This window comes from Tetranychus urticae, chromosome 1 (genome assembly GCF_039701765.1).
Source record: "Tetranychus urticae isolate SD_2017Ah chromosome 1, NJAU_TeUrti_SD_1.0, whole genome shotgun sequence".
NCBI lineage: Eukaryota > Metazoa > Arthropoda > Arachnida > Trombidiformes > Tetranychidae > Tetranychus > Tetranychus urticae.
The window spans coordinates 31,978,572-31,997,031 of NC_142958.1; the positions used below are offsets into that span (position 1 = coordinate 31,978,572).

The 18,460-nt window shown below is 30.8% G+C and overlaps 3 protein-coding genes across 5 annotated transcripts; all 3 read right to left on the reverse strand.

Moving 5' to 3' along the window:
* Nucleotides 1–810: 810 nt before the first annotated feature.
* Nucleotides 811–11,127, reverse strand: LOC112538806 (uncharacterized). 3 transcript variants are annotated; one of them, XM_089270355.1, is made up of 6 exons: nt 10,860–11,113; nt 2,388–2,447; nt 2,220–2,311; nt 1,742–2,018; nt 1,468–1,682; nt 811–1,274 (listed from the first exon to the last, which is right to left on the reverse strand). In XM_089270355.1, the coding sequence occupies exons 1-6, from the start codon at nt 10,945–10,947 to the stop codon at nt 849–851; spliced, it is 1,158 nt and encodes a 385-aa protein (XP_089126481.1). In that variant the 5' UTR covers nt 10,948–11,113; the 3' UTR covers nt 811–848. The 3 variants fall into 3 exon arrangements, with proteins under 3 accessions (XP_089126481.1, XP_025016512.2, XP_089126482.1); XM_025160744.2 differs by lacking the exon at nt 10,860–11,113 and adding an exon at nt 2,848–3,117; XM_089270356.1 differs by lacking the exons at nt 811–1,274; nt 1,468–1,682; nt 1,742–2,018; nt 2,220–2,311; nt 2,388–2,447 and adding exons at nt 4,756–5,394; nt 5,569–6,054; nt 6,138–6,259; nt 8,320–8,379 and having other exon boundaries at nt 10,860–11,127.
* Nucleotides 11,128–12,044: 917 nt separating this feature from the next.
* LOC107361614 (uncharacterized) lies at nt 12,045–14,134 on the reverse strand. Its single transcript, XM_089270354.1, has 6 exons — nt 13,953–14,134; nt 13,673–13,732; nt 13,504–13,595; nt 13,022–13,298; nt 12,749–12,963; nt 12,045–12,554 (listed from the first exon to the last, which is right to left on the reverse strand). Exons 1-6 carry the CDS (start codon nt 14,038–14,040, stop codon nt 12,129–12,131), a joined length of 1,158 nt encoding a protein of 385 aa, XP_089126480.1. The 5' UTR covers nt 14,041–14,134; the 3' UTR covers nt 12,045–12,128.
* Nucleotides 14,135–15,227: 1,093 nt separating this feature from the next.
* On the reverse strand, nt 15,228–18,460 carry LOC149094981 (uncharacterized). The gene is made up of 6 exons (XM_089270357.1): nt 18,234–18,460; nt 17,686–17,745; nt 17,515–17,609; nt 17,107–17,380; nt 16,829–17,046; nt 15,228–16,594 (listed from the first exon to the last, which is right to left on the reverse strand). The coding sequence occupies exons 1-6, from the start codon at nt 18,319–18,321 to the stop codon at nt 16,172–16,174; spliced, it is 1,158 nt and encodes a 385-aa protein (XP_089126483.1). The 5' UTR covers nt 18,322–18,460; the 3' UTR covers nt 15,228–16,171.

Consider the following 18,460-nt stretch of genomic DNA (forward strand, 5'->3'; position numbering starts at 1 on the left):
TCAAAAAATTAACAATCATTTTATTCATGCGCCTTTACATTTTTTCAGATTGCATTTCTTATCTTTTTGATTATAAATTATTTTTAGTTATCTTTTAAAATCATTAAAAAACAAAAGATGGCGCTTTCTAATTAAGATTTAAAATGACATTAATCAAAATTGATTAATTTTAACAAACATTGCCAATAAACAAACATTTTGACAAACATTTTAGTTCATCGGATCGGCCCTAAATCTTTAGATAAACTTCAACCTTTAAGCTTCCACAAAATTTTCTATGGTTATATTGATGTTACACCCAGTATCAAGCAACTGAATGATGCTGTTTTGGATCAGTTAATCAAATTAGTTCGTCCAAAAGGACAACTGTTTATCAAGAATCTGTTCAAGAATATCTGTGATTACAGTCATCAGTATTTAAGATTCATCTCAAGATTTTCGAATGGGCTTCCGAGGTGAAAATAACAAATAGATTCATAAGTATGTGATACTTAATAATCAATAGGAATCAAGAAATGCGGAAGGTTATTAAGATGTTTGAGAAAGCAATGTTTCATGCAATCAAAGCCTCGACTAATTTTTTCTTTTTTAGTGGATAGCTGAGGCCAATCTGATTCGATTTCATGGCGATTCTCGTACTACATGTATCTATAAGCATAGAATGAATTACCAAGGTTAAAAGGGTTCCATTAAATTACGAGTCTCTTTAAATTTTCCATGTATTCCAGTAGCTACTAACCAGTATCTGCTGTAATTTCACGAAATCGTATCTTCTCCTAATTTAATAAACTATGACAATAACCTTGCTAATTATTATTTTAATTTTGTATGTATTAATGAGCATGTTCTTATAAATATTCAATGGGAATCAAGAAACATGGAAGTTCATGTGGACGTTTCAAAAAGCAATTTTTCATGAAGTCAAAGCCTCGACTAATTTTTTCGATTTTAGTGGATAAGTGAGGCCAATCTGATTTGATTTCATGGCGATTCTCGTTGAAGTAAAACTTAATTGATTTTCCATATCTTTTACAATAATGTTGCACGTAATCAGCAGCGGTTTGAGTGACTCCACGACATCCGCGAACATCAAGTAGCATTAAATTGGGTAAAATACGAACCAATTGCTCTATCCATTTATTTTCCATGTCCAAGGTACCTTCGATATGCCAATCTTTTCTGGTCAGCTTTGCTCTCAACGCAAGATGCTTGAGATTTGGATATTTCAGTATCACTCTTTTTAATTGATTCCAGTCGATTCTAGCAATATCTTTCTATAAATATAAAAAACAGTTAGTTATTACTAAGTTATACTCATTATGTGTTAATAATTTACACAGATGATACTTCTGTTATTGTGAGTAGTGATTTGAACATTTTGATTCGACAACGTTAAGTTAATTGGAATTATAAAAAATTTCCAAAAAGCAAATATATTATAATATTACAAATCAAATGGATACTTACAAAATATATAACTAAATCTTGCAAAAATTGGTGTTCCAAAGACTCATTAACAAAATAGCGATCACGATTCACGACAATATATGCACTTTTTAAGTTTGGACATGAATCGATGAAGTGGAAACTCTGATGAATGCCTGAAAAATCATTAAATGGCTGGGTGCATTCAAATATTTTAAGTTTAGCCAATACTGAACCCTTGTACCATTTTGCAGAACCTGAGGATGAACGATAGTTGATAAATTTTACTGACGCAAAAAATTTCAAAATCACTTACCGCAATTCGTGATAGAAAGTCTTTCAAGATTTGAGAAATTATATTTGTGTAAATTATTCAGAAGATCGAGCACAGTGTGTATTTGTTTCACATTGAAACGTTTTAGTTTTAGGCTATCAATCCATTTGTAGCAAACCATTTCGGTATTGAAAAAATTCAAATAGTTTGTTATGTGATCAGAAAGAATCAATCCTTTCAAAGATTTGTGATTTTGCAAAAATGCATCAACATCCTTTTGGTTTATTTTTTGTAGTAGTTTTTGTGTTATTTGAGCAATCTAAGTTAATAAGATATAAAATTATTAAAAATGTATTACAGTCAGGCCTTCCAAAAGTTGCGAAGAAACTGATCATCAATTTTATCATCTACAATATTTAAACAATATTTTGATAACACAATCTGAAATCGGGCTGCTTGCTTTTGGTTGACTAATTAATCTGACAATCTGAATGAACTTTGGTTAATGATATTAACTTACGAGCAAATTTGAAAATAATGTCCTTAAACAACTTCCATCGATTGGATTCAATCCAGTGAAATAAACAGAATCATTTGAGTCAGCACGAGTAGCTACAAATAAAAATGCTTGAAATTACGGAAATCGATTCACAATTTGAATAAGTTTTAATGAAAATACGAATCTTACCAATCAAATATTTAACTTTTTTGGTTCGCTTAGCAATTAAGTGACTCCACTTGGTACACACTGCAATAAAAATGTTATGGAATTATTAAATTTTTAGCTTGTTAATTTGCTTAATTATCATTCAATTGGCTTCATAATTCATTCAATCTGATTTGAAATTTGAAATTTGTAAAAATATTTAAATACTGCGCTTCAAAAGTAAGATGATCAGAAGATAAAAGAAGATGTTATATTCACATGCAAGTCAGATGAAAGTTTCATAATATTTTTACATTAATGATAATACTTGTCAGAGTCAGAAGCTAGTTGACTCATTTAAGAGTTTATTTGGTCAATAAAGCTGAAATATCAAATATTTGACCAGATTAATCTAGTAAATTCTGATAATCACTGAAGGTATAGAAAATTTCAATGGATTATATGATTTTTATGATGAAGAAAAAACATGATTGATAATTACCTTTAAAGCAGTTTATTAAATCATCCAAGTTATTCAAATAATCAAAAATGGTGAGCAAACAATCATCGGGAAGTTTACTAATCAACATTGTAAATAAACTAGTGTTTTATTTTTCCAATATTTTCAAGGAACAAGATCAAAAAATGTTGTTCTTAGCTCTTAAAATCGAGAAAAAGAACAAAAACAAATCGAAACAAAAAAAACCTAGCCGAACAAAACACTAAAATTGGGGTCTCACTAGAAAACCAAAATAAGACCAAAACAACCAAAACACAACCAAAATAACCAAAATCCACTCGACATGTAAAATTTCACTTTCAAGTGCATAGCCTAAAGGCATGGCCAAAATGCTTCAAAATAACGACTTTGAAGAGATTAAAATTTGAAATTTTCTAGATTTTTTTGTTTTTTCTTTAACTAAAAGCATTCTTGCATTCACACTCAACACTGTATGAGTTCAGAGTATGCAAAGAGGATCATCACTAATTTTTCTAATGAACTTCCATTGAGCATTGTGAATCATAATTAATAAGTCAACATTTATCAAAATGTTAACTTACAATCATTCTCGTTTGTTTAGAACCAACTTTCATATGAACACAACCAACATTCAAAAGAGTGAAACCGGCTGACTGTAAAGACACAGAGCTCTCAAAACAACAAAACCGCGTTCAAATGACCAAAACTCATTTTCATAAGACAAAAACTCTCGAGTTAAAGAGTTACTTTATTCAGAGTATGCAAAGAGGATTATCACTAATTTTTCCAGTGAACTTCCATTGAAGATGGTAAATTACAATAAATAAGTCGAAATTTATCAAAATGTTAACTTACATTGTATATTCCAAGATGGCTCAGAAAAGAAGCAATTAACAATTGACGAAACAGTCTACACCCTGAATAAAGATGCTTATTTAACTCGAGAGTTTTTGTCTTATGAAAATGAGTTTTGGTCATTTGAACGCGGTTTTGTTGTTATGAAAACTCTGTGACTTTACAGTCAGCCGGTTTTACTCTTTTGAATTCTGGTTTTGTTCATATGAAAGTTGGTTCTAAACAAACGAGAATGATTGTATATTCCAAGATGCCTTAGAAAAGAAGCAATTAACAATTAACGAAATAGTCTACACCCTGAATAAAATAGCTTCTTAAACTCGAGAGTTTTTGTCTTATGAAAGTGAGTTTTGGTCATTTGAACGCGGTTTTGTTGCTATGCAAACTCTGCGTCTTTACAGGCAGCCGGTTTTACTCTTTTAAATTCTGGTTTTGTTCATATGAAAGTTGATTCTATTCAACGAGAATGATTGTAAGTATGTCATTTTCAATAATCATTGGGAATCAATGTATATAATGATGATGTATATAATCATATCATTATATATACTATATAGTAATATATATAATATATATATCCATATTATAAATATTAGAAATCAAATAAATACTTACAGTAAAATATATAACTAAATCTCGCAAACATTGGTGTTTGAATGACTCATTAACAAAAAAGCTATTAGAATTCACGACAATAGCAGCATACTTTTAGTTTACTAAAGATATTATTCAAATATTGATATAAAAATTTATTTTTTATTGATCAGTGCTATTTAGGTGATGCTTTTTGGTGTGCGAGCTGTCCTTACCTTGGAATGCCAGCCTTATTCTGAATACTTCCGAATCTATCTTAAGTACCTGATATCATCTTTGAGGACCTCAATCTATCACAATTTTTTGAAAATTCATTCAAAGATAATGTTTACTCAGGAACGGAGGTCAAAATCACTTTTTTCGTAATAAATTTTCGGACGATCACAAAAATGGCATCAATTACTCGAGAAATATGTAGATAAATAGATAATTAAATTTAAAAAGAAAAATTTACGTTAAATAAAAATATTGAATGTACTATTCGATGTATCGAAAAATTTTTATTATTCTGAATATTTTATGCAAACCCAAAGTGTTTGACAGTTTTGATATTATTGAATTCAAATGATTAATTAAAATAGTGAAATTCATTCGATTTTTCCGATTTTTCCTTAAATATTCAATCAATATTTGCTCTTCAAGCCATCAGTATTTGAGATTCATCTCAAGGTCTTCGAATGGGCATCCGAGGTGAAAAATAATTCAAATAGATTCATAAGTATGTGATACTTAATAATCAATAGGAATCAAGAAATATGGAAGGTCACTAAAATTTTTGAGAAAGCAATGTTTCATGAAATCAAAGCCTCGACAAATTTTTTCTTTTTTAGTGGATAGCTGAGGCCAATCTGATTCGATTTCATGGCGATTCTCGTAGAAGTAAAACTTAATTGATCTTCCATGTCGTTTGCAATGATTTTGAACATAATCAGCAGCCCTTTGCGTCACTCTCAAACATTCATTAACATCAAATAGAACCAAATTAGGTAAAATGTGAACTATTTGCTCGATATGTTCATCTTTTAAGTTACTTGCTCTCCTCAACGAAAGATGTTTGAGATTTGGATATTTCATGAGCAATCTTATCAAATCATTCAAGTTCTTTAGGCCAACACGTACCTGTAAATATAAAATCAATTAGTTTAAATTGACAAATTTTAGATAGATTACACTGCCATGTTGTAACCTAAGTTTGTTGCTATCAATCTGAAATAAATGTAGATTAAATGAATTTGAATATTCAGAAAATGTTTTCCGAAAAGCAATTAAATTTAAAGTCGAATTGATACTCACAGCATCTAAAACTAAATCTTGCAAACATTCGTTTTTTATGGTTTCATCAACAAAAAAGCGATTAGAACCCACTCTAAGATGTGCACTTTGTAAATTTGGACAGAAATCCATGAACTTGGAGCTGTAATCTAGCCTTGAGCCCCAACTTTCCGGTGCTGTCCACAATTCAACTATTTTAAGCTTTTCCAGTACTGGACCATCGTAGCATTGGGATGAACCTTCGAAATTTAATCTTTCAAGATTTGGGACATAATGTGCGTCTTTTTGGAAGTGGGCGGTATGATACAATTGTTTTATACTGGAACCATTATGTTGAATGCTTGCCTCAAAGAAATCGCGGTTAATCATTTCGAGGTTATCGCAATATTCGGATAGGAATTCATAATATTCTCCAGTTAATCCTTTCAAAGATTTTTGATTTTTGACCAATGCGACGATATCTTCGCGTTTTACTTTTCTATGAAAATTATAAGACATTTCAATAATCTAAGTTAATAAAATGGATAAAAAAGAATAACAAAATTAATACAAAATGGACAATGGAAATGAAATTGAATTAATCAACTTACTATTAAATTCTGAAATAATGTGCTTAGACAGGTTCCATCAAACATTTCCGTTTTTCGACGATTATCAAAATAAACACAATTATGGTTCGCCGTATAACCGTATCGCCGTTTTAAAAAAATATCTGAATTTATACAGTTAAGAAATAGATTACAATTAGAATGAGTAATGTAAAGTACCCGGTTAAAGCAATTTTCACAGTCGCAATCTATGATTTTGCAAATTTACATTCTTTTATAATTTATAGAATCATTTCATTACATAAATCTTGAGCGCTGCAAGTTTCTGAAAGCCATTATCACTAGATAGAGACTGAGAAATTCGGTTCCATGTAAGTTCGCCAATTTCAAGCTTTAAAACAAAGAGTCCAATCCTTTTACTACTTTAAAGAAACATTGACAATAATTGTTTACTACTTTGACAAGTAAGTTATCAATTTTGATTAAGATATTCGTGTACAGCGATCAAGCTCAAGCTGAATTTATTCATTTCATCATTTTGGAAGCTTGTTATATCAGTTTGAAAAGAGATGCAATGTCTAATGCTTTTATTGACCAACTAGTCGAAAAGAAGGTAACAGTTTAGTTTAGATACCGTAGCTAGTGAAAATTAGCCAGCTAGCTAGCCACTAAACTATTTTAGTGAGTCTAGTCGTAGGTTGAATAGCTAAAATGGCTAATAGCCAAGTGCTGGCTAAAAGGCTTAAACGACTTTTGAAGTTCAAATGCTACCTTTTGTTTAAAAACAGAAACTTCAGACAATCGTTAATTTAAAAATTTTGCAAAATGAAGAATCAAAAAGGCTCAAAAATAATTCAAATCAAGTCATTTTGTTTTAAAAATATTTAAGTTATGGAAACATAAGATCGAGCCACAATGTAGTTGATCAGATGTTTCAATATTTTCCCCATAAATCCCTCAGAAATTGCAATTTTGTGCTAAAAATAATTATTAGGCCGATAATTAGCCAATAAACTTGTTTCACTCGCTAGTCGCTAGTCAGCTAAAGTCGACTTTAGTCACGCTTAATCAACTTTATTGGCTTTTTAGCCGATTACTAGAGTGTCGGCTAACTACGGTATCTAGTCTAGTTACACAGACACAAAGAGGAGCGTTAATTTGACACACGATTTAAACCAACCACAGTAAAGACGCTCATGTGTTGGTTTTACATAACAATGATATTTAACTTATATTCAATTGAATTAGTGGACAAACAAATTGACCAGCAAGCTGCTTCAGAATTAGCTTTAATATCTATGTCTATTGAGTTATTCTCAATTTTTACATTTTATTGATTGATATTAATTTAAACAGATTGTCTTGATTGACACCGATTTAAAAGTCTTGCTAGTTACGCCTTGTGTTCATATAACTAGAACTGTTACCGAAAAGAAATGTTCAACAGGATAGTTCTGTTTCAAGCTAAAGATAGCCAAAAAATTCAGCGAAAAAATCTAAAATTTGTTAAATTAAATAAATACTATTGGACTGATACAACAAGCTTCCAAAATGATGAAATGAATAAATTCAGCTTGCGCTTGATCGCTGTACACGAATATCTTAATCAGATTGATAACTTACTTGCCAAAGTAGTAAATAATTATTGTCAATGTTTCTTTAAAGTAGTAAAAGGATTGGACTCTTTGTTTTAAAGCTTGAAATTGGCGAAAATAAAGGACACTGAGAAAGTACAGCATCGAAAGTAAAGTTAGAGCTGGTTACTTTATCTTTTGCACATTGTTTGGTAACCAAGAATTTCGATAGTCAATTTTTTGCGATAAATTAAGCACAATCAAAAACGATTCAATGCCTTAACCAATGAATCTCAGGTTCATGTTGATGTACTTAATTTATCTCTAAAACTTAACTACTAAATATGCTTTGTTACCAAACAATGTGCAAAAGATAACGTAACCAGCTCTAACTTTACTTTCGATGCTGCATATTGCTTTAACCGAGTACAGAGTGTAAACTTTGCACTGTAAAGAAAGTTTTGGTAAGGGCGGGACTCAAAAGCCGCGTATTAAAGAGCGGTTTTTTTTAAAATAATGCTTTGACCCGCATAAAAAAAACCAAAAAGCATCTCTGCGCAATGAAGCGGGCTGAGCTTACTGACAAAAACTTTTTTTACACCCTGTACTTTATAGTACGGAGAATATATCAAAACAAATCTGAATCTTACCAATCAAATATTTAACTTTTTTGGCCCGTTTAGCAATTAAATGACTCCACTTGATACACACTGCAATGGAAATGTTATGGAATTACAGTAAAGCTAGTTCGTTTGAGACATTAAGAGTGAATGAGTGAGACACCAGCGACTGTATGAGACAATTAATTTTTGTTTTCTCAAAAATCATAAAACTCTTTATTTACTGAGAATATTTTGAGACACTGAGAGTGAATGAAGAAGACAGTTGAGCAAATGAATGAGACACCTAGAGCTAGTTCCATACTGAATCCATACCTTGTTCATTTTTAAAAAAATTTCGCAAAATTTTAAATGCTGAAAATACACAAAGATCCTCTGAGTGATTTACTACTTTTCGAACTAAAAAAGCAATTTCTGGCCTGAAAAAAGCAATACCTAAAAAAGTAACTAAAACAAACCATCAAAAAGGACAATGTCCAAAAACTGATTTCACCGTTAAGAGTTGGGACTTAGTGAGTTTTTAGGGGTATAAAAACTGAGTTTATTAGTGTTATTGAAAATTTGTTTGAGTCGCCAGTTTTTGATAAAATTGAGGTAATAGAAACTCGATTAAATCAGTCAACTTTATAAATGAGAGTTTCTGTAAATCATGATCAGATTGAATGTTCAAAGTTGACTGTGATCTAATAGAGCTTCTAGTTTTAAAATGCGGTTCGATATGAGAGATAAACTTCAAGCTTCAAAAGAAAGTCTGAAAGTTTGTGGCACCACTGGAAAAAGAAAAGCTTGTGCTAATTGCTCATGTGGTTTAGCTGATGAATTGGCCAAAGAGGAAGTACAAGCTATTAAAAGCAATTCTCAAATTGCTAAAACATCTTGTGGAAGTGTGAGTTTCATCCTTATCCTTCATCATTTCATTTATAATGTTACTTTTTGCTTTGATAACAGCATACTGTTAGTTTACTAAAGATTTTATTCAAATATTGATATAAAAATTTATTTTTATTGATCAGTGCTATTTAGGTGATGCTTTTCGATGTGCAAGCTGTCCTTACCTTGGAATGATAGATATGACCCTTTGTAAAGCCTTTCGTTTCGGAAATTCTCCGTTTCAAAGTTACAGGGTGTCAAAGTATCTATTTTGCATAGTTGAAGCTATTGAAAGTAATATGAATTTGTTTAAAAACATATTTTACTATTTTATCATAGATCAACATTACTGGCATTAAGCATATTAACCTGCGTAAAAACAACTTTGACACCCTGTAACTTTGAAACGGAAAATTTCCGAAACGAAAGGCTTTACCAAGGGTCATATCTGCCCCATAAGAATATTTTAAGCCCGAAAAAAATTCAAGATCGTCATAGGACCAACCATGCATCCCTTGTTAGTTATGCAAATGAATAAAATTTTAGACTACGCTGCATCGTGAAGTCGCACAGAAATGTTTTTCAGTTTAATCTTACAGTCGAATCTGAAATTGTCGCATTAATAAGTTTGCATCTGTCAAAATTTAATTATAGTATGTTAGAGATATTTGACTATGCTATAAAAGTAAGAAAATTTATTTCTTAGGAATTTTGTCATTGGCATGGCAATAGGCGATTTGGTTCCAAAACAGCAAAAGCAAGAAGAGCAAAGTCAAGTTGAGCAAAGCCAAAACAGCAAGATGAAAAATAGCAAAACTTGAACACGTTGTATTAGCATGAGAAATGCGGTTTTCTTCATCACCAGCACGATTGAAATAGAAGTTTCGATTTCGAATCTATTATGATTGAATTAAAATTGCTCGAAATAGTAACCTGGCCTAACACGCCAAACAGAAAATATCTCAGATAAAAAACTGCTCAAGTCTAAAAATTTCGAAAATTCAAGTATAAATTCAATAAACTGATTTAATTCCATGTTCGAATTTTCCTTCGACATAATGCGTTTAAATGATAAAAGCTCGTTTCAATGAATTTGCTATTTTGCCTTTGGGCGAAATGGATTTTGCTTAACTTGACTTTGCTGTTTCGGTTTTGCTGTTTTGGAACTTTACCCAATAGGCTCGTATTGGATTCACAACCAATGTAATGGATCTTTTGAAACTCGGACAAAGCCAATAACCCCGAAAGAAATGGAAAGAAGAAGATACATAAAGATGTGGATTCAGTATGGAACTAGCTCTAGGTGTCTCAAAATATTTTCAGTAAACAAAGAGTATAAAAAGAGGTAGCTCGAACATGTTAACCATCTATTTGCGATAAGAATAGGGAAAAGGAGCAGAACGCGATGGCTCCACTCATAATCCTTTTAATTTTCTTTAATTTTTTTTCAACATTTTCTAATAAATTTGATAAATTTGCAATTTTGTTGAATTGTTTAGATTAATTGTAAATTAGATAATTTAGTTACTTGAATTAGTTTCTATAAGTTTGTTAGATCACTGCATTGGAGATATTCATGGATAAGAAGCGAGGCCCCTTGGGCCGAGAATCTCATTCACTTTTAATGTCTCAAACAAACGAGCATTACTGTATGAAAAATTTCAATGGATTATGATACAAAAAACATGATTGATAATTACCTTTATAGCAGTTTATTAAATCATCCAAATTATTCAAATAATCAAAAATGGTGAGCCAACAATCATCTGGAATTTCACTAATCAACATTATAAATAAACTTATGACGAAACTACAGTTTTTCTTTGCACAATTGGGTTATAATTAGAAAACCGTTTACAGTGATCTCCTCCTAAGTTTCTCTTTTTGTTGACCGTTTGGTTTGTTGTTCAAATGTGAGGGATGAAAGTTTCATCATGAAACTTAAGAGAGAGACTTATGCTCACATGCAGTGAAAAGGGCAGCCAGGCAACTATTTCTGGTTGCCATCTGTCTAAGGCTTTGCCGCCCGTTTTGAATAGAAGATACAGAGACCTGTCAGTAATTTAGATTAGATTTTTTTTCTTCGTATTCAGTATTTGAGTTACTATTCTAATTTCTTTAATTATGGAGAACAGGGTTTCTTCCAAAGATAACATTTTGATTGTTTGCTCGAGTGAGGATAAGATTGATTCCTCTAAATCCATCATTGAAAATCTTCGTGATACCATCGGTGCTGAAGGAAATTTATTTGTTGAAAAAGTTTCGCAATAAACTAAAGGTCAGTTGTTATTTTTTCGGTACACAATTATTTCTGCCACTCGCCTTAAACATCCTTTACCTTGCTTGCTCTTTAAATCTTTAGATAAACTTCAATCTTCAAGCTTCCACAAAATTTTCTACGGTTATATTGATGTTACACCCAGTATCAAGCAACTGAATGATGCTGTTTTGGATCAGTTAATCAAATTAGTTCGTCCAAAAGGACAACTGTTTATCAAGAATCTGTTCAAGAATATCTGTGATTACAGTCATCAGTATTTAAGATTCATCTCAAGATTTTCGAATGGGCTTCCGAGGTGAAAATAACAAATAGATTCATAAGTATGTGATACTTAATAATCAATAGGAATCAAGAAATGCGGAAGGTTATTAAGATGTTTGAGAAAGCAATTTTTCATGAAGTCAAAGCCTCGACTAATTTTTTCGATTTTAGTGGATAAGTGAGGCCAATCTGATTCAATTTCATGGCGATTCTCGTACTACATGTATCTATAAGCATAGAATGAATTACCAAGGTTAAAAGGGTTCCATTAAATTACGAGTCTCTTTAAATTTTCCATGTATTCCAGTAGCTACTAACCAGTATCTGCTGTAATTTCACGAAATCATATCTTCTCCTAATTTAATAAACTATGACAATAACCTTGCTAATTATTATTGTAATTTTTTATGTATTAATGAGCATGTTCTTATAAATATTCAATGGGAATCAAGAAACATGGAAGTTCATGCGGACGTTTCAAAAAGCAATTTTTCATAAAGTCAAATCCTCGACAAAATTTTTCTCGTTTTGTGGATAAGTGAGGCCAATCTGATTTGATTTCATGGCGATTCTCGTTGAAGTAAAACTTAATTGATCTTCCATATCGTTTACAATAATGTTGCACGTAATCAGCAGCGGTTTGAGTGACTCCACGACATCCGCGAACATCAAGTAGCATTAAATTGGGTAAAATACGAACCAATTGCTCTATCCATTTATTTTCCATGTCCAAGGTACCTTCGATATGCCAATCTTTTCTGGTCAGCTTTGCTCTCAACGCAAGATGTTTGAGATTTGGATATTTCAGTAGCACTCTTTTTAATTGATTCCAGTCGATTCTAGCAATATCTTTCTATAAATATAAAAAACAGTTAGTTATTACGAAGTTATACTCATTATGGGTTAATAATTTACACAGATGATACTTCTGTTATTGTGAGTCGTGATTTGAACATTTTGATTCGGAAACGTTAAGTTAATTGGAATTATCAAAATTTTTCCAAAAAGCAAATATATTATAATATTACAAATCAAATGGATACTTACAAAATATATAACTAAATCTTGCAAAAATTGGTGTTCCAAAGACTCATTAACAAAATAGCGATCACGATTCACGACAATATATGCACTTTTTAAGTTTGGACATGAATCGATGAAGTGGAAACTCTGATGAATGCCTGAAAAATCATTAAATGGCTGGGTGCATTCAAATATTTTGAGTTTTGCCAATACTGGACCTTTGTACCATTTTGCAGAACCTGAGGATGAACGATAGTTGATAAATTTTACTGACAAAAAAATTTCAAAATCACTTACCGCAATTCGTGATAGAAAGCCTTTCAAGATTTGAGAAATTATATTTGGGTAGATGATCCAGAAGATCGAGCATAGTGTGTATTTGTTTCACATTGAAACGTTTTAGTTTTAGGCTATCAATCTCGTTGTAGCAAACCATTTCGATATTGAAAAAATTCAAATAGTTTCTTATGTGATCAGAAAGGATCAATCCTTTCAAAGATTTGTGATTTTGCAAAAATGCATCAACATCCTTGTGGTTTATTTTTTGTAGTAGTTTTTGTGTTATTTGAGCAATCTAAGTTAATAAGATATAAAATAATTAAAAATGTATTACAGTCAGGCCTCTCAAAAGTTGCAAAGAAAGTGATCATTAATTTTATCATCTAGAATATTTAACAATTTTTTGATGACACAATATGAAAATGATGGGCTCCTTGCTTTTGGTTGACTGTAATTAATCTGACAATCGGAATGAACTTTGGTTAATGATATTAACTTACTTGTAAATTTGAAAATAATGTCTTTAAACAACTTCCATCGATTGGTTTCAATCCAGTGAAATAAACATAATCATTTGAATCAGCACGAGTAGCTACAAATATAAATTGCTTTAAATTACAGAAATCGATTCACAATTTGAATAAGTTTTAATGAAAATACGAATCTTACCCATCAAATATTTAACTTTTTTGGTTCGCTTAGCAATTAAGTGGCTCCATTTGATACACACTGCAATAAAAATGTTATGGAATTATTAAATTTTCAGTCGAGTAAAACTTGTCAGTCAGAAGCTAGTTGACTCATATAAGAGCTTATTTGGTCAATAAAGCTAAAATATCAAATATTTGGCTAGATCAATCTAGCAAATTTTGATAATCGCTGAAGATATGGAAAATTTCAATGGATTATATGATTTTTATGATAAAGAAAAAACATGATTGATAATTACCTTTATAGCAGTTTATTAAATCATCCAAGTTATTCAAATAATCAAAAATGGTGAGCAAACAATCATCTGGAAGTTTACTAATCAACATTGTAAATAAACTAGAGTTGTATTGTTCCAATATTTTCAAGGTTTAAGAACAACGAGAAGAACAATTTCTTCGGAACAAGAACAAAAAATGTTGTTCCTAGTTTTTGAAATCGAGAACAAGAACAAAAACAAGAGCAGTAACAATCGAAACAAAAAAACCTAGCCGAACAAAACACTAAAACTTGGGTCTCACTAAAAAAACCAAAGACGACCAAAAAACCAAAATAAGACCAAAACAACCAAAATGACCAAAATGCAATTGACATGTAAAATTTCACTTTCAAGTGCATATAGCCTAAAGGCATGGCCAAAATGCTTCAAAATAACGACTTTGAGGAGATTAAAATTTGAAATTTTCTAGATTCTTTTGTTTTTTCTTTAACTAAGCATTCTTGCATTCACACTCAACACATTACCAACAACTGAACTTTGTTTTATTCATACTTTTTCTCGTTTTTGTTCAAATAATTTTTATATTTATACATCTTTCTTGCGGGCACAACTCCACTTTCACACTCTTGGAAGTTTATTTATGATTTCAGTCATGAAATTGGGTGAAAATCAAAGAGCAAATATTGGTTGAATATTTTAGCAAAAATCAAAACAATTGAATAAACTTATCTATTTTGTTAATCATTTTAAATCAATACTTAACGAGGTGTCACAGACTTTTGCCGATATTACGGAAAATATTCTGATAAAGTTATAATGAATGGTGAACAAGAGGATTGAATCTAGAGTTTCAATAAGATTCATTTGTAAGTTGCATCTAGCATCATCATTCACTAAAAACAAATAATGGAATAAAGTGATGCAAAAAAAGTTGATTGCAAACTCTTCGAATGGGCTCCGAGATAAAGAGTAACAAATATAATATACTAATATTTATTTACAAAGACATCTCTTTAGATTAGACTATAGATTTAATTTACTAAAAAACAGATCGCAGAGTAAAGTGATTAAAGTTTTAGACTAATTTCAAGCTCTTGGATTGGGCTTTGTGTTAAAATAACCAAAATATTGATGAGTATGTGGTTTCCAATAATCAATAGGAATCAAGAAATATGGAAGGTGACTAAAATCTTTAAGAAAACAATGTTTCATGAAATCAAAGCCTTGACTGATTTTTTCTTTTTTAGTGGATAGCTGAGGCCAATCTGATTCGATTTCATGGCGATTCTAGATCTAACTAGAATCTAACTAGATCTTGCAAAACATTCGTGTTTTATTGTTTCATCAACAAACAAGTAATCAGGATCAGTGACAAGATATACACTTAGTAAATTTGGACATGAATCCACGAACTTGGAGCAATAATCTAGGTCTACGCCATCCCAAGGAGCTAAGCACAATTCAACTATTTTGACCTTTTCCAATACTGGACCATCGTACTACGATGATCGTAGTAGTGAGATGCAGCATTTTGCATGTTAATTCTTTCAAGATTTGGGAAACAATGTGCGTATTTTTGGAATCTAGCGAAATGATCAACTTCGCACAATTGTTTTATACTGGAACCATTATGTTGACTGCTTGACTTAAATAAATCGAATGATAACATTTCGAGGTTATCGCAATACTCGAATAGTGTTTCATGATATCCTCCAGTTAATCCTTTCAGAGATTTTTGATTTTTGACCAATGCAACAAAATCTTCGTGTTTTACTTTTCTACCAAATTCTGATTTTGATTTGGCTTTTCAGAATAAGGGCAATTTATTTACATTTTCAACATTCTGAATACAATTAATATTTTATCATTTAGATATGCGACAATAAAAAACTAGATATATGATATTACATGTAATGTATCATGTACTTTTCACAGGCTAAACTAGAAATTATAACCATTAAACTGAAGCAAAAATTTTTTGTACAAAATTTGAGATTATTGGAAAATTCATTCATTCTGTTGAACATAGAATAAATTACATGGTTTATCCAATTTGATTAAAATTACGAGAGTCTTTGATTTTTTCCACGTATTCGTAGCTAAAATAATCTGCTTCAATACTGCCATTTCACGGATTTATGTGATTTCTCCAAATTTATAATGAACTGTGGCTTATCTTGCTAATTATTATTGTAACATTGTTAAACAGAAGATAAAATGTATTAATAAGTATGTCATTTTCAATAATCATTGGGAATCAAGAAGATTGGCAGTTCAATCGGATATTTGAGGAAGCAATTTTTCATGAAATCAAATCCTCGACAAAATTTTTCTCGTTTTGTGGATAAGTGAGGCCAATCTGATTTAATTTCATGGCGATTCTCGTTGAAGTAAAACTTAATTGATCTTCTATGTCGTTCACAATAATGTTGCACGTAATCAGCAGCGGTTTGATTGACTCCACGACATCCACGAACATCAAGTAGCACTAAATTGGGTAACATATGAACCAATTGCTCTATACATTCATTTTCTATGTCCACGATACCCTCGACATGTTCATTTCGTCTGATCACCATTCTTCTCAAAGCAAGATGTTTGAGATTTGGATATTTCAGTAGAACTATTTTCAATTCATTCCAGTCGATTCTATCAATAAGTCTCTATGAATATAAAAATCAAATATAAAAATATGTTCTCTTTGAATTCAAAATCATTTAGTTATTACTAAGTTATAATTATTAAATGGTAACAGTTTGAACAGATGATACTTCTGTTATTGTGAGTGGTGATTTGAACATTTTGATTCCGAAACGTCAAGTTAAGTTAATTGGAATTATCAAAATTTTTCCAAAAAGCAAATATATCATAATATTACAAATCAAATAAATACTTACAGTAAAATATATAACTAAATCTCGCAAACATTGGTGTTTGAATGACTCATTTACAAAAAAGCTATTAGAATTCACGACAATATATGCACTTTGTAAGTTTGGACATAAATCGATGAAGTGGAAACCATGATGAATGCCTTCAAAATCAGTAAGTGGTTCATGAGGGCACTCAAATATTTTAAGCTTTGCTGATCCTCGAGCATTGTAGTTCAGGCCATCTGAAGATGAAAGATAAATTTTAATTAATAAAAGTTAATGACAAAAATATTCAAAATCACCTGGATAACCCTTGATAGAAAGCCTTTCAAGATTTGTGAAATCATGTACATGATTAACGATATTGCGAGGGGTGTGTAATTGTTTCACACTGGGCCGAATCAGTATTGCATAGTTTAAATCGAAAAATTTGAAGCAAATCATTTCGAGTTCCTTGAAATATTCTTCCACGAAACCTACATGAAATAATAACCCTTTCAAAGATTTTTGATTTTTGTAAAATTCAACAAAATCATTGTGGTTTATTTTATCATGTAATCTTGTTAGTTGAGCAACCTAAGTTGAAAAGATATAATGTAAATAATTTTGGTGCTTCTAAATGTGTCCAGCTCACTTACTGAGCTTTAATGATTTACCGATATCGGTAATCTGACAATCGAGATTTACTTTGGTTAATGATATCAACTTACTAGCAAATTTGGAAATAATGTCCTTAAATATCTTCCATCGATGTTTTTACGAGCAGGCCAATAATAAACAGAATCAATTTCACGAGTATAAAAAGCTAGAAATATAAATTTCTTGAAATTACAGAAATTGATTTACAATTTGAAAGATTTTTAATAAAATACGAATCTTACCCACAAAATATTTAACTTTTTTGGTTCGCTCAGCAATTAAATAGCTCCATTTGTCACAAACTGCAATGAAAAAAATGTTAGATAACTAACTAAACATAACGTGACTTCTGTAAAATATTCAAATAATAAGCTGCAGCAAATAAATGACAATATTCATCATGCAGTGAGCCACATCTAGAATGACAAGATGTTTCAAAGCAAAACTAATACTTTGAAGCTAGTCGATTCATAACTTCAGTCTTTTCAGTTAATCAAGAACAACATGTACACTGGTAGCTGCAGTTAACGCAACAAAAGGGTCAATTTTTACCATAGTCGCCATCTATTAGATCATGCAATTATTTTCAAGGTTGACCATTATTTACATATTAATGTCTCTAAAACAATAAAATACAAAGATGCTGACATCTAAAAATTGCGTTATCTGAAACCCTAAAATGCAGCTACCAGTGTATTCATCTAGATTGCTTAAAAATGTGATTATTAATCAAAGGTTTAAAAATTTAAATTAATATATTTGTTTAATACAAAAAATGATGCGTAATTACCTTTAAAGCAGTCTGTTAAATCACCCACGAAATTGATGTGATCAAAAATGGCTAGTAAACAATCATCTGGGAGCTCATTGATATTCATTGTAAAACCAAATTATGATTTAATAATTACTTCCGATTTCACAAAATTTACAGTAAAGCTTATCACAAAATCAAAAACTATAAATTCTTGATACCAAAGCCAGTGAAAATCAAGCTAGCTAGTCAGCCAGCCAGATGCG

Bases quoted from the DNA above. Each gene is read 5' to 3' on its own strand.
- LOC149094981 (XM_089270357.1), bottom strand. From the start codon at position 18,321: ATGAATATCAATGAGCTCCCAGATGATTGTTTACTAGCCATTTTTGAT. The intron at 17,610-17,685 runs GTAAGATTCGTA...TTATATTTCTAG, and splicing joins AAAAGTTAAATATTTTGTGG to CTTTTTATACTCGTGAAATT. The intron at 16,595-16,828 runs GTAAGTATTTAT...TTATATTCATAG, and splicing joins ATTTAGTTATATATTTTACT to AGACTTATTGATAGAATCGA.
- LOC107361614 (XM_089270354.1), bottom strand. From the start codon at position 14,040: ATGTTGATTAGTAAACTTCCAGATGATTGTTTGCTCACCATTTTTGAT. The intron at 13,299-13,503 runs GTAAGTTAATAT...TTATTAACTTAG, and splicing joins CATTATTTTCAAATTTACAA to ATTGCTCAAATAACACAAAA. The intron at 12,555-12,748 runs GTAAGTATCCAT...TTATATTTATAG, and splicing joins AAGATTTAGTTATATATTTT to AAAGATATTGCTAGAATCGA.
- LOC112538806 (XM_089270355.1), bottom strand. From the start codon at position 10,947: ATGTTGATTAGTGAAATTCCAGATGATTGTTGGCTCACCATTTTTGAT. The intron at 2,448-10,859 runs GTAATTATCAAT...TTTTTATTGCAG, and splicing joins TTTAATAAACTGCTATAAAG to TGTGTACCAAGTGGAGTCAC. The intron at 1,683-1,741 runs GTAAGTGATTTT...GTTCATCCTCAG, and splicing joins ACTTTCTATCACGAATTGCG to GTTCTGCAAAATGGTACAAG.